At 47.0% G+C, this 21,967-nt stretch overlaps 9 protein-coding genes across 9 annotated transcripts; 4 read left to right on the top strand and 5 right to left on the bottom strand.

Moving 5' to 3' along the window:
* Positions 1-8: 8 nt before the first annotated feature.
* Positions 9-1,467, bottom strand: SPPG_01947 (uncharacterized protein; the record flags this gene model as incomplete). The annotated part of the gene is made up of 6 exons (XM_016750255.1): positions 9-410; positions 483-648; positions 707-826; positions 891-1,298; positions 1,359-1,393; positions 1,426-1,467. 6 exons carry the CDS (start codon positions 1,465-1,467, stop codon positions 9-11), a joined length of 1,173 nt encoding a protein of 390 aa, XP_016610906.1.
* A 417-nt stretch (positions 1,468-1,884) lies between these two features.
* Positions 1,885-4,501, top strand: SPPG_01946 (uncharacterized protein). Its single transcript, XM_016750254.1, has 6 exons — positions 1,885-2,222; positions 2,282-2,390; positions 2,456-2,665; positions 2,729-2,997; positions 3,062-3,160; positions 3,225-4,501. The coding sequence occupies exons 1-6, from the start codon at positions 1,977-1,979 to the stop codon at positions 4,431-4,433; spliced, it is 2,142 nt and encodes a 713-aa protein (XP_016610905.1). The 5' UTR covers positions 1,885-1,976; the 3' UTR covers positions 4,434-4,501.
* On the bottom strand, positions 4,494-7,099 carry SPPG_01945 (uncharacterized protein). The gene is made up of 3 exons (XM_016750253.1): positions 6,942-7,099; positions 6,490-6,860; positions 4,494-6,426 (listed from the first exon to the last, which is right to left on the bottom strand). The coding sequence occupies exons 2-3, from the start codon at positions 6,643-6,645 to the stop codon at positions 4,750-4,752; spliced, it is 1,833 nt and encodes a 610-aa protein (XP_016610904.1). The 5' UTR covers positions 6,646-6,860; positions 6,942-7,099; the 3' UTR covers positions 4,494-4,749.
* Positions 6,872-9,769, top strand: SPPG_01944 (uncharacterized protein). The gene is made up of 6 exons (XM_016750252.1): positions 6,872-7,461; positions 7,692-8,091; positions 8,154-8,208; positions 8,274-8,611; positions 8,677-8,904; positions 8,975-9,769. The coding sequence occupies exons 1-6, from the start codon at positions 7,202-7,204 to the stop codon at positions 9,668-9,670; spliced, it is 1,977 nt and encodes a 658-aa protein (XP_016610903.1). The 5' UTR covers positions 6,872-7,201; the 3' UTR covers positions 9,671-9,769.
* SPPG_01943 (uncharacterized protein) lies at positions 9,680-10,574 on the bottom strand. Its single transcript, XM_016750251.1, has one exon. It carries the CDS (start codon positions 10,517-10,519, stop codon positions 9,881-9,883), a length of 639 nt encoding a protein of 212 aa, XP_016610902.1. The 5' UTR covers positions 10,520-10,574; the 3' UTR covers positions 9,680-9,880.
* Positions 10,575-10,647: 73 nt separating this feature from the next.
* On the bottom strand, positions 10,648-12,743 carry SPPG_01942 (uncharacterized protein). The gene is made up of 6 exons (XM_016750250.1): positions 12,546-12,743; positions 12,377-12,484; positions 12,284-12,315; positions 11,841-12,217; positions 11,347-11,778; positions 10,648-11,281 (listed from the first exon to the last, which is right to left on the bottom strand). The coding sequence occupies exons 1-6, from the start codon at positions 12,653-12,655 to the stop codon at positions 10,715-10,717; spliced, it is 1,626 nt and encodes a 541-aa protein (XP_016610901.1). The 5' UTR covers positions 12,656-12,743; the 3' UTR covers positions 10,648-10,714.
* A 539-nt stretch (positions 12,744-13,282) lies between these two features.
* SPPG_01941 (uncharacterized protein) lies at positions 13,283-15,236 on the top strand. The gene is made up of 10 exons (XM_016750249.1): positions 13,283-13,436; positions 13,508-13,707; positions 13,773-13,969; positions 14,035-14,146; positions 14,207-14,262; positions 14,329-14,446; positions 14,509-14,616; positions 14,673-14,834; positions 14,893-14,972; positions 15,033-15,236. The coding sequence occupies exons 1-10, from the start codon at positions 13,372-13,374 to the stop codon at positions 15,141-15,143; spliced, it is 1,209 nt and encodes a 402-aa protein (XP_016610900.1). The 5' UTR covers positions 13,283-13,371; the 3' UTR covers positions 15,144-15,236.
* SPPG_01940 (uncharacterized protein) lies at positions 15,120-17,251 on the bottom strand (the record flags this gene model as incomplete). Its single annotated transcript, XM_016750248.1, has 6 exons — positions 15,120-16,185; positions 16,250-16,302; positions 16,372-16,486; positions 16,558-16,680; positions 16,955-17,044; positions 17,135-17,251. 6 exons carry the CDS (start codon positions 17,249-17,251, stop codon positions 15,289-15,291), a joined length of 1,395 nt encoding a protein of 464 aa, XP_016610899.1. The 3' UTR covers positions 15,120-15,288.
* Positions 17,252-17,295: 44 nt separating this feature from the next.
* SPPG_01939 (uncharacterized protein) lies at positions 17,296-18,287 on the top strand. The gene is made up of 4 exons (XM_016750247.1): positions 17,296-17,390; positions 17,450-17,688; positions 17,767-17,852; positions 17,916-18,287. The coding sequence occupies exons 1-4, from the start codon at positions 17,307-17,309 to the stop codon at positions 18,263-18,265; spliced, it is 759 nt and encodes a 252-aa protein (XP_016610898.1). The 5' UTR covers positions 17,296-17,306; the 3' UTR covers positions 18,266-18,287.
* Positions 18,288-21,967: the final 3,680 nt, after the last annotated feature.

Here is a 21,967-nt window from a genome sequence, read left to right as displayed (position 1 = left end):
CATTGTATTTATCGTCGTTGGTGTGACCCTGACCGTCGACTCTTGTCACGAGACGGGGATCTAAAAGTATAACTTGCTCGCCTCTTGTCCCTCTTGTCCAAACTCGCTTCACGATAATCACGACCATGTCTCTCAGATGCACTACTACTCAAACTCTCCACACTCTGTCGTCGCCGTTTCTTTTTCTTTCTCTTCTTGTCTTTTTTGTGCGGGGAGCGTTTTTCGCGTTTGGTGGGTGGTGGGGAGACGAGACGGCGTTTTGTCAGGTCATGGATGGGTTCGGGAGCTGGTGGATCTGGATCTGTCATGAGTTCCGTTGTTGAGCTCTCAGCGGAACGGAAACGAACGTGCGCGAGTTTGTTGGAGAGTGCTGCTGGATGCGTTGGATGTCTGGGATCGTAATCTACTGGCTATGTTTTCAAAACAGCTGTTCAACTGACCAGTCCATTAGAGTATTGGCGGCAATGAAACGTGAACCGTACCATTAGAAACTCTCCCCTCGCGGCACTTTGTTTTTCTTGTTCTAGCTCTGCGACTCGCTTGCGTGTCTTTGCGAGATAGATGGCAGCGTTTGCATGTCGTGGGTCCACCTTGAGGGCGTGTTCAAAGTCGGCGATGGCTTTTGTGTATTTTTCTTGCTTTACGTGGCTGGATATCTAATCAATAAAACGCCTGCGCTTGAATGCGCACAAAGAGTCAGACTTACACGGCACCACGCGCAACGTATGCTTCTGCACATCGCGCATCTTGCTCTAAAGCATGTCGGTATTTTTTCAGGGCTCGCTCGAAATCACCTTCTTGGAAGGCTTCAATCCCTTCCTTGACGCTACATGGATTATTAAATAATGTATCATGGTCACCCATGATTCTGCTTCTAGAATAGTACATACCAGCGAAGAGCATAATCAGCATTTTGTCTAGACCTCAAAGAAAAGTAGTCCTCTTCGGGTTCTTCCTCGACATTTCGCGCAAAGCGGCCCGCCCGTTCCTTCTTGCCATACGAGCACTTATCCACCAAAAAGCTATAGTTCCCAAGCACGGACAACCCATCTAAAAACTGCTCATACGTATATGGATTGTGTGGGTCCAGGTTGGTGGGGAGGGTGTAGTTTCCTGGGACGTCAGGGAGGAGCCCGTCCTGTAGGAACTGAACGGCTTTTGAAATGGGGGGACGGGTGACAAAGGACTCGATGATGGGTTCAAGGCTTGCATCGTGTGTTGGAGGTGGCGGTGTTGGCGGTGGTGGTGGTTGGGGATCTCGTCGAGGATAAAGATCGTATCGTTGCTCCGTGTGACTGCTTGTACCATCGTGTAAAGCCTGTGCACTGTGCAATCAACCAGAAACTGCTTTTCCTTACCTTGAGCGCAAGTCCCAAGGCCCATTGCTTCTATCCTGCAGACCTATACCACCATCATGATATTCACCAGATCTCCAGTCCTCACTGCGGTCGGCGTGAAATGGCTCATATTCGTAACCTCTCCGGTATCCATTCCAAGAAGACGATGTTGATCGTGGGGGTGGTGCAAAGTGCGGTGGCGGTCGAGCGTACTTGGTAGGTTTGTCATGGAAGAGTCAAAGTGGGGGTATGGATAACTGTGGGGGCATGTTCCCTTCTGTTGTCAAAAAAGAAATGGGATGGGGGATGTGTTACCTGAAAGGAGCGTCGGTTCATTGAAACTGTATCGCTGGGTCGCTACGGGCTTTTTTCGAACAGCAATCTGGCGAACCTTGTATCGCTTTTGCTGTGTATTCTTTCAAAGATCTTGATGCCAATGCCAACAAAAAAACAAAAACAAAAGGCAACTGAAGCAGGAAGGAGGAAAGAAGGTGACAAAACGCAAGACTAAGCGAAATTAATTATTGGCTTATCGAATGGGCTTTCCGCGCTCTTCGACTGTCAAAAAGGCCATCTGCAAGGCATCCATCAAGGAAACCATCTTACACACACGCACAACGCAAACGAAAGCCCTCGCCAATGCGATCCCCATACTGTCGCCTTCTCTTTCTCCTCTACGTCGCGTTCGCCGTTAGCGCCCAATCCCCGCACTTGCCAGTTGAAAACACACCCATCCTCCTGTTCAGCCGGACAAAGGACGATAGCGATACGGTAGCAGGCACCCGACTTCGTCTCACACCAGAGGGATCGGCGTTCTTGGGTTCACTCTACGCGCCTTTTGCCATTGTTTCCGCGGTTGGACCGACGCGGACGGGAAAGTCTTTTGTAGGTCAAGAGGGATTTGCATTCCAGCGTGTTCGTTCAAACTCATAGTCTATTTGTAGTTGCTAAACCAAATAGTACGCATTGAAAATGGTAGCGACGCTTCAACGCGGGTGACAAAGTCCGCAATCCCATTCCCGGTTGGAGGCGGCGTCGCATCCAAAACGCACGGTAGGTCCTAAAAAAAACAATTCGTCCATCTATCAACATATTCCAACACACCATCCGACCGACAGGTTTATGGATCTGGCCAAAACCTATCACTATGGGTGGGGTTCCAACGTATTTGATTGATAGTGAGGGGTTGCACGGAGTAGAGTCCGTTCAAACTATTGCGTACGAGGTCGAATTGTTTGTACATGCCTCCATGCTTGCCAGCGCGGTGCTATATAATACGTGGGCACCGGTGGATGCCGCTGATGTACGAAACTTGAAGGCACTTGTGGGTGAGTCAATCAAATCAGAAGCTAAACTTCCGACAGGGTCTCACTCTACTGTGCCAAATATAGCGTTCTCTCGCCTGTTCATGATGGACGTTGCTGCCGCTACCGTGGATTCAAACAACACGCTACCGCTTACGGTTCCTGGCGAGGAGCATGACCTTATTGCCATCCCAGAGCACCTGGATCCACCCAACCTCCACTGGGCCGTCCAGAATTTTAACAAATATGCGCTACGTAAGGCAGGATGGACTGCGAAAGAGTTTCTGGATCAGTTGATTACAAAGGATACCTTTTTGGAGGATGCTAATGTGGATGTCAGGTTCTTGCAGCAACAGGTAGGACTTGTGAATATGTTTTGAATCTGTATACGGTGGCCGGTGGTATTGACCTGTTACATAGTTTGGCACTATTGAACTCGTTCCGATCGTGAGACCCAGCGATGATGACGCCAAGATGGCTGGTGATGGTGATGAGATTGGGTGGGCGGACTTTAAAGAGGTAGGTAGTCCGCATGTCAGCACGTTAACCTCCTCCTGTTCTGACAAGGCATTGCGCCGAATAGGAATATCGAAAGGATGTCACATCACTGCATCATTCCGTCAGCACCCATATTGCGCCCAAACGACTCAACGGTCGGAATCTGAGTGGAGCCGAGCTCGTCAAGCTCATCACCCTCTGGGATAAGGAAGCTCCCATACAAATCCCTGAACACACAAACTGGGCCCGGGCCGTTCAACTTAAACTGGAGCACGAAGCCAAGCGCCTCCTACGTGCTTTCGATGCTGCCGCTGCCAAACTTCCCATCACTATGCAAGGAGACTTTGCCACATTCACAAAAAAACTTCAGGCCCTTGCCGACGTTGAAATGGCTAAAATGAAAGCAAGCGTCAAAAACCTGGGGGAAGATCCTCGGGGAGTCATGGTGATTGCCTTTCTAGAAAAAGAACTCGCCAATCGCGTGGAGCAGTGGGAAAATGTTTACATCACTTGGGCCGAGACTGAAATCAAAGCCAAGGGGGACGCAGCTCACGATGAAGTCATGGACTGGCTTCTAGGCTTGCGGGATACCCCGGACCGTATATGTAAATGGTGGTTCACAACGTCTCTGAAAGAAGCACTTCACAAGCGCATCAAGATGGAGCGCGACAAAATCATTAAACCCATGATTAAACACTTTCCATCTTCTTACGACCACGATATTATGCACCATATCGTTGGAGCCGGCTCCGGATCTGCCCACGAACGAAATATGGAGATTGATACCGCTGTACACCAGATCCTTCTCACCCACGCGACTTGTCCCAACCCGTTCCAAATTGCACTGGAGGTCATCCAACCCTTGTGGAATGCGTACAAAACTGCATTCCTTGCCGGAGGAGGACTTTTAAGTCTTGGTGTTGCGATTCAGTGGCGGCACACCTTGTGGACGATGGGTGTGCGCCTTACCCATCTAACAGGGACACTCCTCACCCACGCCTACAGACATCTTATCACACTTGGCAAGGAAGTCCTTAAAATCTCAGTTCCCCTCCTTGGCATCATCTATCTCCTCTGGATTGGGAGCCAGGTGACCATCCTGGGTCGAGATGTATCCAACCTTCGATGGAATGTCCGTGGCCTATCAGATGAGATGGAGGACGCCATGAAAGCCTTACGGGGATTTGCTAGGGGATTTGTGACATTTGTGTTGGTGTTTGGGAGTGGGGTGGGATTCTTGGTTATGCCGTGGGTGTGGAAAAGGATTTGGAGGAGTGATACCGGAAGAAAGTGAGTATTTGTCTGTGAATTGTGCAAGCACGTGTAAATACAGCATGAGAAAGGAATATATATATCTGCTGCACATCTTTCTATATTTTCACGGAGAATGCACCATGTGTGTGCCAGGAACGATATATACATGAATAAGCAGTAACGTGTTCACCGTGATAAAACATGTACATGCAAACTACAACAGTAAGAAGCTAAAACCAATAAAACTCAACAAGCAAGGACACTACGTAAATGAAGCCAACAAACGAGCTCACTATATAAAAGTCATTAATATAAAAAACTGAATATCAAAAGCGAAAATAAAGCCAACAACACTTCTACAATCTCTGAACCACATTCGAATAGACGTTAGGTAAATGATCTCTCGCCATCGTTCTGGTAAACAGAATCTGTCCTAAAGCCTTGGACGGTCTCTCCACTTGAATGACTTTTAGCACGCCATCCGTTTCCTGCACCCATACGATACGTCCAGCAGGGTACAACTTATCATTCACCATGCATTCCCGTTCGATTCGGCGACGGAGGTCAATATCCCCTCCGTTGTCAAAACTATCAGATCCCTGGGCAAATGCCACGCGCTGGAGAAGATCGTCCCGCTCGGATGGGTGAGTATGAAGCCAGGCTACCACGCGAGTAAGATCGCGTACAGAGCCGAGGGAGAGACGACAGACTAAATCCGTGCCAAAAACAAAAGACGTAATAAAGGACGTGCACGAAGCTGATAGTGCGGGTGTCACAACGCAAGGTGGCGCAAAGGCGTAACAACGGACATTGCGCCCGGCTGGGAGACCGCTTTCAGAGGGGATTGTACCTGTCGAGCGATCCGTCCACACGAGTGCGAGGCAAGTCGCCAGACCGGCGCCCAGGGAGTGACCTGTGAGAAGGAGGGAATAGGACGGGTGTTGTTCCAAGAGGCTCTGGACGGATTCACGGACGCGTGCAACGTGGTTGACCCCCGCCAAAGCTTGAGCGGCGCGCATCATGCCAGAATGCACCTGTTCGTCGTCAAAAAAGTCGTATTCGCAAGTAAGATCCACCAGGACATCGTGAAAGGATTGAGTGCCGCGGATGGAGACAATGATTTGGTGCGCGGCGTGGTCAGCAATGACGTATAAAGTGGGTTTGTAGGTCTGGTGGTTGGCGAAAATGTCATCAAAGCCGTCCGTGTCATGGGTGGAATGAAATATTCCTTCGAGGGGTGTATCGGTGTGTGAGGCGAAAAACTGGTGTTCAGCAGATGCGGGAACGTGACGGGGGTCTGGATCGGCTGCAAAGCCAAATGTGGGTATTTGGCCATTGAGGGCGCCAATGTAGTTGCGCCCGTAGCTTCCTGTTGCAAACTTTATGTAGCGACGAAGATCGGCAACAAGTTCTTGGGTGGTATCGGTATCTGCTGGGTTGGGTTCGGATGTGTCCGCAGAAGGCGTTCCAATACTTCCCTCGACCGCGGCGGCGCCCTCCACATGAGTCCATTCTACCGGCTCATCAGGTTCTTCTATTATGGGACCACCTTGCTCAAGCACCAAGGTCTTTCCTGAATTGACTGCGTCGTAATCCCATAGGAGAGAAGTGGTGGATTGCAGAGATACCCACGCCATCAAAGCTCGCACAGTGTCCACGGTACCAATATCCGCCAAACTCAAACCATTCTCCCCTTCCGACATTTCTCTTCTGACCAATGCAGCAAATTGTCGGATTGCTGTTGCCACTTCGCTGGATCCAAATACATGGTTGAGCGCCTTGACGCTATTGTCAGCAGTGGAGATGCCAAATTTTGTCCAGAAGCGACCCGTCTCTATGCCAGCTATGGCGCAAAACTCTGCAAAGGCTAGTGTATTGGAGACGAGGGGTGTGACACCTGTAGCGTCGAGACCGGTTGCTTCACCGACACCGTCGACGATCCCGCGGGCGATACCGATCCCGAATTTGGTACCGAGCTTGGCGGCTGCAAAGCCCACTTCGCTCGCTGCTGATGCGACGCCTACCAGAAAACGCTGGACACACAACAAGTAAGGCGAGCCTGTTTACATGAAAACAAGCAACACTAGGAAACGTACCAAACCCGTAAAGACATTGGTCATTTTCTCTCTTGGCGTACGTGACACCGACGGATCTCCTTGTACTGAAATGTCTGTTCCTTCAGCAGTCCTGCCAAGAACGACCTCGGTCTCATCCGAAGGTTCGATGATGGTATATTCTGTTTCCATGTCCATGTTCCAAAAGTAAAATTCAAGAAAGCACAAGGACAAGGGAATCTGGAGGCGTTTAAAAAGTCATCAAAATGCCAAGACCTGTTCAAGTGTGCTGACTGGCGATGGATTATGGAAATTTTTGATCTGCCAAAAGGGCAATTTACTCAAAGGAGATGACTGCGGTGGGCATTGGAGTGAAGGCATTTCCTTGCAAGAAAACCAAAACAACAATGGTTCTTGGAACAATCATCATGAAAAGGATGGGGGCTAAACGGTTATTTAAACATCCTGTTGGAATGACTGCACATCGTACGTACTATTGCAAATAAAGAGTTCAAGCAATCTCCCCCCCAAGGAAACGAGCAAGTAACGATTCTGGATTGAATAAAACAATAAACTCGACACTTTAGCGATCGTTCGACCTTTTTAACGTCATCATCCCTTTATCCAACATGTGAAATTCAAAAGGAACGCGCTGATGATGATGATGCGCGTTATTTCAAAAGCTGTTAAAAGACAACAAGCCTCGGAAAACCTCATCTGAAAGTCATCTACATTTATAAAGCGACGAAGGAATATGCTCTCCTACATCCCCGTCCTCGGACGGCTGCGAATCCAAGACTACCTTCGGCTCTTTCTGGCAGTCACCATTCTTATTACCGAACCGATTTTGAGATTTGTATTCGCGGTCTTTTGGCCGTTGAGATACATTGTAGACTGGATTAGGAAAATGTTTAAACAAGACAAGGATGCGTCAGAGGATCAGAAGAATGGGGATGAAAAGGCGGAAAAGGTGTTTGAGACCTTGAACTCGACGGAAGAGTTTGCACGATTTTGGTGAGTTTGGGCTGAATGGAACGAGTGTGGGAAGCTGGTCGTGGTGGTGCAGTGCTGGTGAGGAACTTTTGAAGAGGCAGATATTTTGCAAAAGTGATTGGCGCTTTGTGTTGATTAACCTGTGCTGTATGGCTGGCCTGGCATGTACCCCGTGCCATGTCGCCATGCGGTGCCCACCGCAGGGCATTCAGATGACGCAAAACCTGGTCACTAACTCTCTCCATCATCAGGGGCTTTCCTTTCCAACACCACTATGTGACAAGCAAAGATGGCTATATCCTCGCCCTCCATCGTATACCCACCTCTCGCGCCGAACATGAATCCAGAAAGCGGGAAAAGGCCCTCGCCCGTCGGTCCGGCACCCGTCCAACACGACAGTCAACCAACAACCGCCCTGTCGTCCTCCTCTGGCATGGGTTTCTCATGTGCTCTGAAGTCTGGGTGTGCACTCCTGATCCAAAGCTGTCCCTTGCCTTTACCTTGGCTGATGCGGGGTATGATGTATGGTTGGGGAATACACGAGGGAACAAGTATAGCTGTAAACATCGGAGTTTGAAACCCACGGAAGAAGCATTTTGGGACTTTTCGATGGATCACTTGGCTTTATATGATTTACCGGATGCAGTTGATGTGAGTCCGGCGCATGATGGTAACAGGTTGATCGCTTGTCTCACACGCTTGCGATCTTATAGTATATTCTCAAAGTGACGGGTGTCCCGTCGCTCACGTACATTGGTTTTTCGCAAGGTAAGGACGAGGACTCTTTGATTCAGATGTAAGGGCCATGTGTGATCTCACAATTTGGGTCACAGGCACAGCACAGGGATTCTCATCCCTCTCCATCAACTCCAAGCTGAACAAACGTATCAACCTCTTTGTGGCTCTCGCACCCGCCGCGAAGCCGATGGGCCTCGAAAACAAAGTCCTAGGAACTATGCTCAATATCTCCCCGGAAATTGTTTTCCTTCTCTTTGGTCGTAAATCTCTGTTGTCTATTACCCTCTTTTGGCAGAGCATTCTGACACCACTCAGTTTTGCGTGGTTGATTGATGTCGCTGTGCGGTTTCTGTTCAAGTGGAATGCAGAAATGATTGATCATAAGAATGTTTGTTATCAGCATTTGTACTCCTACACATCCGTCAAGTGTGTGGTAAGATTTATTCTGGGTATTTCTTCAACATGCTATAAAGCGTTGAGCTAATGTTTGTATACTAGGTCCATTGGTTCCAAATTATCCGGAACGGACGGTTCCAAATGTACGACGAAAGTCCGACTGTACTCCCCAACTCTTCATCGGGCCATGTTGTGCCAAAGTTTCCGACGGAGCATATTCAGACGCCGATTGCATTGTTTTACGGAGGGAAGGATACGTTGGCGGATATGAACTGGTTATTGGAAGAGACCGCGACACCCATCTATTGTATGAAGGTGGATGAGTATGAGGTAAGGTTTATCTTCCGTTTGCTGTCCGCCTGGAAAGCTGTCTCACGCCAGCCGTGCGCACGTACACCAGCACATATGCTTTCTGTGGGCGCGAGGCCTCGAAAAGACAGTATACCCTGCCATTCTCGGCCTCCTTCACGAATACGCCGAAACATGGTCGGACACGTCTGCGACCGTCCAAGCCGACTCTACACCTATCCGCACGGTACCTTGGATCTCAGAGACCCAAATATCGACTCTTCTCGAAATGGGACAAGGTCGCCCCGATGAAACTGGCTCGAAAATCGTTCTGGATGGGCGCGTGAGCGCTGAGAGAGTTCTCATGGCTTCGTCACGGCCCCTTACTCGCGCCGCAACCTTGACCGAGGCCCTGCTGCAACCGGTTGACCAACCCGCCGAACAAGAAATCCACCAAGCCGTTCTTCGTGCTCTCGAGAAGGAGAAATCTCATACGAATTTGGAACCACTTGTCACCGAGAGTGGTAAAGGTGGGGGACGGTATCCTCTTTCAGGAACCAGAGTCCGACCGGTTGGCCGCAAAAATTCTGTTCAACCTCAACCGGAAGCGACGCATGAGGCACATCTTGCCTCTCCATGGTCCGATGCTTCCCCTATTATGAGTGATGAGGAGGAAGAGAGAGAGGACCAAGACGAGTATGATAGGAATGATGAGCACGATGATGACGATGATGAGGAGTCTTTGACGCCTACGGAAATAAACGGTAAATTGCGAAAGAGGCTTCCTCTTGTGGACGGTGTCGAATGATGTAGGACTAGGACATCCATGTTTTTTTTTATAGCGGTTCTTTTCTATATTTCTGCCTGTTTTTCTTTCTTATCCAATATATATTTCATTATCAACATACCAACATGATGCCTCCTAAAAGTACACTTGCCCACACTGACTCGTCTTATTGCATTATATGCACAAGATGCTACCCGGGCCCACCATTCCTATGGATAATACCTCCTACTATCATTCAACCGACACCAACCTCTTGACACTTGCAGCCGCAACATCCACTGCTCTTCGTCCGCTCTTATCCACCCTGCCCACGTCCGCCCCCTTCTCCAGCAGCGCCCTTACCATTTGCTCATCACCGTCCTCCGCGGCCCCCATGAGCGGCGTCACGCCCTCTTTATCTGCAGCGTTGATATTCCCACCACGGGCCACCAAGATATTCAGAATATCGTACCTACTACGATGCACAGCCCGGTGAAGGGACGTCATACCATAGTTGTCTGGAAGATTGGGGTCCGCGCCAGCATCCAACAACGCAACCACAATCTCGTTCCACCCTTTAGATACCGCAAAATGGAGCGCAGATTGTCCACTTTCCGTCTGATCGTTCACATGTGTGGGATGATCACGTAGTAGGACAGCCAACCCCTCAATAAACCCATTCGACGCACAAATGTGTATGGGAGTCCAATCTTGTGGGTCAGCTAATGTGCTGGTGAGGGGAGAGAGGAGGGTGATGGCAGCGAGATTTTTGGAGGTAGCGGCGGTGTGGAGCGGAGTGCGTTCGTCAGCGTCGAGGGTGAGAGGGGGGAGGGGCGTCGGGAGAGCGGTGTGGGATGTGATTAGGCTGTGAATGTCGGGTGCCGTGGTCATGATCTGGGGATGGGGAAACGCGCCAGAAGGATGTTCTTTTGCGATGCAAATAATCGAGATTATGGGGACCTCACTTTAAATTGGTAAAGCGTGACAGCAGAGACAGCAGGTTATTACTTTCAATGGGACAAGAAGATCGACCAGATATCGTTTGTTCATCATTATGGTACATTTGTCTACTATTTCCATTTTATCTTACCGTTCTACAGTGTCCTCGCCTTCAGTTTCACTGGCTTCCGATAGGGCCGCGAGCTCTTCCCGCTTCCACTTGAATGTTTTCTCTGCTTCCTTTCTTGGAATCCAGGCACTTACGCTACCCCCATTGCATTGGAAATCCGCAAATCCATCTTGGCCAATGGTCAATACTTCCTTACGGCCCCCGGCTACGTCAACCCATTCTTCTCCATTCCTCTCGCTACCAACAAACATCCGCTTGAACCCCGCATCCCCAGCACACATCACAACTGCCAATCCGGCAGGACGCTGCTCACAACCACGCCGGACCCATCCTATAGTACTCGGATGGTCAAAGTAATCATCCTGATCCCCAAACGCAAATTGGGATCGCAAAATTAGCAGGTTACGTATGGCTGGCGCAGCGTGTGCGGGAACGGGATGTTCGCCGTCAATACCGTAAAAATCGCCGTAAAAGATGCATGGATACCCATCTCGTCGAAGTAATATCAGGGCGTAGGCTAGCGGCTGGAACCAATGAGCGACCCACGAGTCTAGTGATTCACCCGGCTGTGTGTCGTGGTTGTTCTGGTAAGTGGAAAAAGATATCAGCAAATGGTCTGACATGCATATTGAACGCCTCCACTACCCACCACAAATGTAACCGCATGCATTGGATGAGATTGCACCAATGTACCATCAAAGATCTTTCTCATATCATAAGATTTGCCCAATTTACTAGCATCCGCAAAATTAAAGTGAAGCGGTACATCAAACAAGGACAGTTTCCACTCGTGGATGTCAAGATAGTCTTCGAGGTCTTTCATAGAGTTCTTCCAGTACTCCCCGACTGAAAAAAAGTTTTCTCCTACACTTGAATTCTTTCGAACATGTTCCAGCAAGTCATGCATGAACTTTGCATCGATGTGTTTGACGGCGTCCAATCTGAATCCAGAAAGGTCCAGTTCTTTTATGATCCACAATGCCCACTTTTTGAGTTCTTCGACCACCTCTGGATGACTTGTATCAATGTCCGCCCCCATCAAGTAGTCATAATTGCCTCTCTCGCCATCGACATTATCAGACTACCATCGAAGGTCAGATCACGTGGATAAAAGGAACTGACAGCAGACGGGCCGTCACTTACCCAGTACTTTCCTTCTCCTAGTATTCGGTATATAGCTTGACGCTTATTTGCTGCATTGTAATCAATGCCAGTAAAGTGATAGTGACGCCATTTAAAATCCGAATATTTGTTTGCCCTTCCAGGGAAGTCAAACTTTGTCCAGCCTTTCACTTCCAGCTCTCCCGATACTTCTTGCTCAGTATTATGCGGCGATACCTCGACGGCTTTGAAAGTTTCCGTTTGATCGGCACCCAGTTTGTGATTTAGGACAGCGTCTGCGTAGACGTTTATTCCCCGTTGTCTGCACGCCTTTATGGCATCCACGAGCTCTGCTTTGGTTCCATATTTTGTTGGCACCGAGCCCTTCTGGTCAAATTCACCAAGATCCCACAGATCGTCTTTGGATGAGTGTAGGGTGAGTTTCTGTCCCAAACCAGATATTGATATAAAACAAGTGAACATACATGTGGCGTACCCAACACAGGCGGGACTCGATCTGTGTAAGCAGGATTAGAATATCGTTTTCCATTCTTCCTATATATCAGAGCCACGCTAACCCTTTCGTTGGTGGAGGGATCCATATCGCTGTTATTCCCAAATCTTTCAAGTTTTGAGCATCGTCTCTAAGACGCGTCCAATGTTTATGATCTGCGGGGACATGCCATCTTTGAATTCCCATCTCTGTTAGCGCAAGATGATATGATAAGGTCCCTTTACATAACTTACTCGAAATACTGAATCATAGTTCCATTTAATGGGATAGAGACATTATGATGTGTTTGTCGCCTCGTCAGACCGACTGGCGGTGGAGGTAGTTTTCGACGAGGAGCGGACATTGGGGGGGATAAAAGTTGGATTTTGGTAGAAGCGAAAATCTAGAGTTGTTAAGTTGAGATCTACACAAAAGGAAACCAAAAAGTGCTGTTCAATTTAAGAAAGAAAGATCGGAGGGGGTGAAATGATGTCAACGAAGGCTTTGCTTTTTGCGATGACGCGTTTGTTTAGTGTGAGATGAGGCTTCATCAAAAAGGTGATAAGAAACTGTTTAAGCATTTTTGGGGTTATCGCTTCAAGTGTCATTCTGGAAATGTTCTTGGTAGCTATCATCTGTGCATGGCCGTTGGCAGACCTGCACCCAATGTATATGGGGCAGTCTTCAGTTAGAAAAAAATGCATAGTTTTGGAGAGACTGAGGCCAAAGCGCCATGTCTGATGCAGCCCTTGTCGATGACATTCAATGTAGTGCTGACCATCATGCAGTTGGCATGCTCAAATGCACATATTATCTTGTTAGCGCCTGTCGTATGGGCCATATACTGTATTGATAACAAAGATCATGGTGAAATAAAACGATTGCACGCAAGACTAGGCAAGTGTTCCAAAGTCAGATGATGATGTCATGACTTTGTGGGGCTTAGCAATAACCAGCGTGATCCTAGGGGGAGGGAGACTTTCCCCCTTCGACTTTCTTTCGCTCTGCATTTCCTCTGAACAAATCTCTCATTTCTTATCCCTCTAAACTTGTATCCTGTTTGTGTTTGAGAAGGCCGCAATGAAGATCCTGTCGCTCCTCGTCGCGACGTTGCTCGCCACTGCGACAATTGCCAAGCCAACAAAGTAAGAGTGCAGTTTGACGCAGGATAGAAACGAGACATGTTGACAAATACTTTGGAATGTTTTGCCTGCAGAATGAAACTGAAAAAACTCCCACATACGAAAAAGAGCCTTCTTGCACATTACACGCAAGCCCATCTTCTCAAGCAGAAGGTTTTGATGACACAATCCGATGATGGGCAGCTTTCTATTACTAGTGACAAGGGCCACGCTGAGCATGGCGTGCCTCTCACCAACTTTATGAATGCTCAATACTATGGAGAGATTACCCTCGGTGAGCAGCTGAAACCCTTGCAAAATTTGTCGTAGTGAACTGGCCCTCATATTGTGAAAAACTAGGAACACCACCTCAAACGTTTAGTGTTGTCCTGGATACGGGGTCCTCCAATCTCTGGGTTCCCTCTACTCATTGTTCTTCTATCGCCTGTTGGCTACACCGGCGATTCGATTCTTCCAAGTCCAGTACTTTCAAACCTAACGGAACCGAGTTTGCAATCCAATATGGCTCGGGCTCACTTGAAGGAATCATCAGTAACGTGAGCAGCGGAAACATTTATGCCGCTTTCCAAGGTTGTATTCTAATATGATATTGACTGCACAGGATGTCCTCGGAGTTGCCGATCTGCTCGTCAAAGATATCGACTTTGGAGAGTCCGTTAAAGAGCCGGGAATTACTTTTGCTGTTGGACGATTCGACGGGATATTTGGGTTGGGTAAGGGTTCAAGTGCGATCGGACTGCGGTGAAGCACCTTTTAATACATGTACTCTCCAGCATATGACAACATTGCCGTGAAGCGCGTTGTTCCTCCATTTTACCAGATGATTCAGGTATGATCATGACAACGTCCATTAATCATAGACTTCTCATAACAGTACTATCTTCATGATAAATAGCAAGGTCTCCTTGATGAGCCCGTCTTTGGTGCTTGGTTTGGTGATCAATCAAATGGAGGTGAAGGAGGAGAGATTACTTTTGGAGGTATTGACAAAGACCACTATAAGGGAGAAATAAGTACGTCCGTGCCGATCATTGGTAGTGAGGTGGTGCATGGCTCATAGGCTGCTTTACTACAGCGTGGGCCCCTGTCATCCGAAAGGGGTACTGGGAGGTGGAGCTGCAAAACGCAACGCTCGGCGGCCAAGATATCGGCGTCCGAACAAAGAGAGCCGCTATTGATACCGGTAAGAGATGGAGAGTCATTCCACAAACTACGCGTCTGATGCCTCGGCCATGACAGGTACATCTCTCTGCGCATTACCGGTGGAGGAAGCGGATGCCATCAACACTCGTATTGGTGCAAAAAAGAACTTTAACGGGCAATACGTGGTAGATTGCGACAAGATTTCCACATTGCCAGCATTGACGCTCAAGTTTGGCGATAAGGAGTTCACATTAGAAGGTACATGATGAACGTTCATATTCTGGAACCGGCAACGCTCATCAAATGCTCCCCTCAGGGAAAGATTATGTTCTGCAAGTTAGCGGAGGCCCCATTGGCGGAGGAAACCAATGCGTGTCGGGCTTTATGGGCCTTGACGTAAGTTGAACACTGACACTTTACGCAAACCTAAGATGACACTGATGAATCCATTTGCAGATCCCTGCGCCGGCGGGTCCGCTCTGGATCGTTGGTGATGTATTCCTTCGCAAGTACTACACTGTTTACGACTTGGGCAAGAATCGTGTTGGCTTTGCGGATGCCGCTTAGAATTCTCCTCATTTTATGTGATGTTCTGTGATAATACGATATTTACTTTCCGCAGAACATGGGGACCTGTCTATTTGTACCACCCTCCTCACCTGGCAGGCTCTCCCATGGCAGCCTGATCCAGAACCTTATGTACAAGCACTACTTACTCCTTATCTCCATCTGATCTAGTCTTCTTAGTTTTACCTGACTCGCTATTGTCCAGGCTGTCCTTCCAGGAATGAGAAAGGGGGACTGCTTCCTCCCGATGCCGTTTTCTGCTTCCATCATCTTTATCATTCCTTCGCCGCTCTCCCACCTTTGTGCTACCATTGCGTCGTCGACTCTCGTCCGCCACGTCACGTTCTCGTTTATGAGATTTGCGTGGCGGGGAACCACTATCCCTAGACGATGACCGACTACGTGAGGTGGAAGTTCGTGATGATGCAGACGAGCTGGATGCATCGCTATCGCTAGTATAGTCAGTTCCGCTGCCCGCGGAGTTTTCAGGCAAACGTTCCCGCGGCTCTCTTTGTCTTCGGTGGCTCTGTTCGCTGTGTTCTTCTTTCCTATCGCGACCTCTCTCGGTTCTCCTACTTACTTCATAGTCATCTCTCCTTTCACGATCAGTGGTATATCTCTCTGACCTTTCTGTGCGCTCTCGCTTATCTCTGATATCCCGATCGTCGACCACCCTTCGACGCTCATCACTCCTGTAATCGTTATCTTGGTCACGCCGTCCTGTATTACGTTCCCGCCCATATCTCTCGTCCCGTCGGCCATCATGCGCATCTGATCGGTCACGTGCACCACGATATTCATCTCTGTATCTTCTCTCATCAGGTCGATCACGTCGTTGTTCATAACGGTTATCATAATCTCTGCTTCTGTATCGATCACCACTGCGAGATCGTGACCGTCGACGCTGACGGTCATTCCGGTAACGATCAGCCCCTCCTCGGTCTTCTCTGTCCTTTTTGCGTGCTTCATCGCGCTCCGCTCTCTCAGCTACTTCCTTGTCCTTCTGCTTCTGTAGTTGTGCTGCTATGTGTTCGTTTTCACGCTACCGAGTTGATGTAGGCTAAATACTTGGCAACAAGATCCATGTAACTGCAATTGTCCCATACCCGTCTTGCCATTATTTCCTCCTTCTTTTGATCCAAGAAAGCTTGGGGAATACCTGCGATAGTAAGACCATTGGTCAGGCTATTTATGGCAAGTAAAGTCTTCCGAGGCGGTTAACAATTACCTCCTATAGTATTTTGGGCACTGACCAGCAGACCCCACAGTTCTTCCATGAATATAGGTGCTTTTGTCTCGAGAAATCCGGATATCTCGATTTGCATCGTTCGCGGATCCAGTTTCTTTGATGAGGAATGATATTTATGACATGTTAAGCGAAAATGCCCCTGAACGAAGATTACTCTGTTCATACCTCCGCTTCAAGCAAATTGAATACAAATTCAACAAAAACATCATCATCGAACCCCATAAGTTCCACCACTCTGCTGGTCACCCAGGGCTTGATAACATTCGTATTGACTTTCTTGATGTCTACCTGGAAGTCAGCATCCCAAATGACGAAATGGTTGGTTGAAACTCCTGGACAACGAGGGGCGTTTCCATCATCTTGCGAGCGCACAGCAGCCCAGCAAAGTCCGCAGGAAAATTCATTACTGTTCATTTACACCCAACAGTGCATAATTAGATAATGTTGTTGCCGCTTCGAGAAACATCAAATCTCCTGCCTTTCCATGCCTCCTGGCGAGGATCTCCTGCAGAATCCCACGGCATACCGTTCCTGCTCTCCCTCCGAAGAAGTCCATTCATACCTTTTGGTCGTAGATTTTTGGAAACTTCATTGTCTTCAGAAGCTTCTTCTGCTTGTCACCGAAGCGTGCATCTTGCTCGGCACTTGTGCCCTGTGTCATCAGCGCTGACAGTTAGATTTCGGCTTCGTGTGGAACGACCACTCAGCGCCAGTTCTACCGGACCCCACAATCTTCCCATACCTTGAAAAAACCTGCATCGCCCATTCTCAGGCCGGAGTTCGCTAGTACTTGTAACGAATGATGGCAGTCCAAGCCCGCTGTTGACTCTATCATACTCTGACCTTGAATTGTTGACATGGCAACAACGAAGCATTATTGACCCAGGACAGTCGCGGTCGAAATAATAGCAACAATGCACCATTTCATTCTGCCATCAAATAGTCAAAAACGGACACCAACGTCAAGACCGCCTTCAGAAGCGCCAGATACACCCAAGGTCTTCGTCATGACTTTACCAAAGGATGTTGATGTTCCTTAAAGTAACGCGCTGTCCAGCCAGACACCATTGGACATGTTCCAGTTGCCTCCCCATTAATTTCGAAAGACATACCAAAGCGGCAACATGACACAACACCGATACCGATTCGGTTTACGGTACCTTCTGATCGATCAGCAAACGAAGTTGTCAGCCCAACACCTGATCGCACATCGTGGGCCACCCCTGGGTTCAAGATACCAGGTGATGAGTCTGGCCTGGTTCAGGAGCGGCGGAGAAGTAGGAAAGGACTCCTTGGGTAAGGACATACCACATAGATCTTAAGCCATATTCCGCAAGAGTCTGACCATGTGCGCCCGCGTCTAACTTCGAACAGTGGAGGATATGCAGATCGCTTGTCATCTCTTGTTTTCCGAGACAAGTCGGATGCCATTATGTGGCTCCATATGCTGAAGCGACGAGGTTCGTTTTGATTTACACCGTGTAACTTGCGGTAAGGCACAAAACCAACTCTTTTTAACGCAGATCAGTATATCCTGCATCCCACCTCTCGACTACGGGTTCTTCGAACATGGAAGACGCCGGGACTTGCTGTCCTATGGTGTGAATGTACCATTCTTGATCAATCAAATCTCCCATCGGTTGACAGTGGGGAGGTTTGTTTTGTGGGGTTTCGGCATTGTGTGGAGTTGTATAGCCTGTCTGGAGGACACACTGGCGCCGTCAAAGCTCAGGACCTTGTAGACGTATATGAGGCATTTGACAATATGCAGTGCACAGGGACGGAGGATGGCCAGGGAGTCCTACGGGGAAAGCGGTTGTTTTTGTGTACACGGTATATCATAATTGATGAACAATGTCTGTACCCAGTGTAATGAGAGCACTGCATATCCAATCCCTTGTTGGTATACGTCATGTGTGGGTCGCTTCGTTTGTGTGGTCATAAACAATATCTGATTGACTGTACCAATGGATCCATATTGCTTCAGCAAGATAGCTCATTGGCAACAATCAGGCAAATGTCATCTTAGTTCTCTCAATCATGGAAAAAATATGCAGCATCACTACTGTGAGAAATAATTGATTGCAATGAAGATGTCATAGGATGGAAACTTGAACCATAGGAAGAAGACCAAAATGGTTCTTAGAAGCACTGGCTGCAAGTTGTCATATTCCTTTACTAGGAAGTTGTATTATTTATGCTCTCTTAATAGCAGGTTTCCAAAAATATTCTTTAATACTGGATAATATAATAGTATAGTACCCAACAGAGTTATTAACTTCACTGAATAACTTCTGAGAAGCTGTATATAACCTATTGACTATATTATTAGGAATTTTAAAACAAAGAAGTATAAAAATAAGATCCTATATTAAATATCTAGACTGCCCTAGTATTTTCTAAAAGTAAGTGTAGGGGTTTATAAAGCTTCTATAAATTAACTGCATAGATAAAAATATTATTAAAATAATAAAAGTTTTCTTATATTCTCTCTGCTCAATATATTTTTTCCCTTTATATAATTAGTGTATATAGATCTAAAAAAAGATGAGCCCAGATAGCCAGAGCAAATTTCTTACTTTAATATGTTGATCTGATAGCCATATAAATATTAATACTGACCTACTTTCTCCCCACTGCCTTCCTGCACATACCACTTACCCCTGCCTCAATACCAAAACCCATCTTTATGTTAGACTTTGCACTTGAAGCAATACTTCTTGGTATTAATTATCAAGTCAGAAAGGCCCAGAATTTTTGTGAATGCTGGTAAGACTACTGGGTGCTTTAAGTTCATGGAATCATACTTACAATTATATTATGGTGCTGGAACCTCCCCTTTATATTTTAAATTACCTTCTTTCAGCCCATCCTCCACCATTGTTGTTATTCCATGCTGCACAGACAAAGCCTTCAACCACAAATAAGCCCAAGAAAAGTGAAAAGGTCAGCCATACTCAGTCTTGCCTTGGCAAACATTCCAGCAAGTCTGGACCACGGCAGGCCCCCCCTTGTTGTATACAGCATGGTATACACCTTTGAGTCATATGCAAATGTGTGAGGTCTCCAGTTTTTTTGAATCTTACTACCCATAGCTTCTACTGGTATTTGAAGAGCTATGGTGCATAAGGGAGATTGAGCATTGCAGAGTGCCCATGAGAAGGATTTGAGAGATGCAGAGAGAAGGAGGAGCAGCCACTGACATTGATTTTCATAGTATTGGGCAATGCCCAACTCAAGTATTTTCAGATGGCTCTGACTACATAAAGGTAATTGCAAGGAACATAGATCTCTAACACAGATGGAGGACTAGGCTGACATAATGGGACAATTTAGCAAAATTAAAGCAATGCTGCAAGAGTTCTGAAAAAAGTTTAAAGCAAATTTGGGCCATGGCTTCCCCAAGATGAAAAGTAGGCCAATGTGCAGAAAGGAGATGCATTGAAGAATCACTCCCTCTTTCCTTCCCACACACCTGCCAAAGCAAGGTATCTGAAGGAACCATTTGGTAGATTCTCAATTTGTACACTTTGCAGTGCTAATACCACAGAGGAGATTTAATAAAAGTCAGTACACAATACCACCAACCCACTTCTACCTGAGCCAAATCATGTATTAGAAACTGGCCTATTCTGAAGCTTATAAGTAGGTGAGAGATCACTCTTGGATGTTTTTTTGAATTAATGTGTATTGAACTTAGTGCTTGGAACACTGATTTCCTGTGTAGAAATCACTTCTGAAAGGCCTAGTAATGCCTGTGGCTGCTAGTAAACCTTCTGGGTGCAGTAACTTGTGGGATAACATGCTTGTATTAATCCAGAGACATTCAAAAGTCCCCTTTATATAACCCAGTACATTCTCCAGCCTCCCTCTGCCTTTGTTTACTGTTTACATGCTTCAGCCCACTTGTTTACATGCTCAGCCATGCTCAGCAGTGCTCAGCAGCTTCAGCCATGCCTTGGCAAACATTACCTGAAGATCTAGATCACCACAAACCTTCCAGACCTTCTAAGAGTGCTTACATGATGATTTACCCCTTTAAATCATTCCCACATGCATCTGTGATCATTCTGATTACTCGAAGTCCAATTCCCCATGTTCTAACTTAGCCAAATCAGATGTGAACTGTCTAATGACATCCCAGCATGATCTCACATGATTTATAGATCATACAGCATGGTTTAAGCCTGAATCTCAACAATGTGGACCTCAGGTTTCCTCAAACATCAGCAGCATTATCCATCCCTTGGCTACCAACAACAACACCCTCCATCTACTGTGTCATTAACTTTACAAGGCTGATATGCTCCAGCACTTGGTGGCTCTGAACCCATGTGCATCAGGTACTAAGCAGGAATTAGGCTGTACATATGATCAACTGTGGCTATGGTAGGTACTAAATACTGCTAAATACCTATGGCAATTGCTCACAGATTACAACAAATTGAGGTTTTTTGTTATCAATTGATGGTTCAATGTGTTTGCCAGTACTTCCTGCCATTGGATCCTTGCCCTAGAACCTCTATCAAACTGTCCAAAGGCTCTATCTTCACTATCTTGTTTGTTGTTCTTCAAACACAATAACAGCACCTAGACCAGTAAACATTTGGGATCACATTAAAATGCCATGAGGGTAATTTATTTGGCTGAGGTCCCATCATTTGGCATGGTCAGATGTCAATTAATGGGATATATACTAATTTAAACAATGTGTACATGCTTCAAACAACAAGAAAAGAGTTCTGATGCTGAGAATGAAAATGGGAAAGCCAGAGGATAAACAAGGGGATTTTTGGTGATTTTGTGTGTAACACTTAACTCTTAGTCTGGGGGCACTGATACTTCTTTTATAACTAATTTACTTCATAGCACCCCTAACTACAGGTCCACTGGCCTAGAAGCCAGTTCAGTTCCCTTCACTGGTTCCCACATCCAGATACATGAACTGGTTACTTGATCCAGGTTCTCTGATCCAGGTATTTGTATTAAACTTAGCACTTGAAACACTGATTTCCCCTGTAGAAAACACTTCTGAGAGGCCCAGGAATGCTTGTGAATCATGGTGAAACTTCTTGGTACTGTATCTTGTGGGATAACATGCGTGTCTTCATCCTGGGAAATTCAAAGGTCCCCTTTATATACTCCAGTACATTCTTCAGCCTTCCTCCACCTTTGTTTACTGTTTACATGCTTCAGCCCACTTGTTCATGTTAAGATCTAAGTGTGTGCTTCAAATGTGACCTTCATGTGCTTCAAGAGTGAGCTTCATGCATTTCAAGGGCAGTTCACATTTGAATTGGCTAAATTACAAGATGGGGAAATGGACTTAGAGTAATCAGAATGATCACAGATGCATATGGGAATGGTTTAAAGGGGTAAATCATCATGTAAGCAGTTTTAGAAGGTCTGGAAGGTTTGGGACAATCGACTTTCAGGTAATGTTTGCCAAGGCATGGCTGAAGCTGCTGAGCATTGCTGAGTGTAACAGAATTCTTCTGTTAGTTACTTTGTCTTTAGTTAGTTAGTCAGTCAGTAGTATCAGTAGTATAGTAGCTTGGACTTAGAGATTTCAGTG

Source organism: Spizellomyces punctatus (assembly GCF_000182565.1).
Source record: "Spizellomyces punctatus DAOM BR117 chromosome Unknown supercont1.3, whole genome shotgun sequence".
Taxonomy (NCBI): Eukaryota; Fungi; Chytridiomycota; class Chytridiomycetes; order Spizellomycetales; family Spizellomycetaceae; genus Spizellomyces; species Spizellomyces punctatus.
The sequence above is the reverse complement of the archived record's forward strand: the minus strand, read 5'-3'. Positions and strand labels throughout refer to the sequence as shown.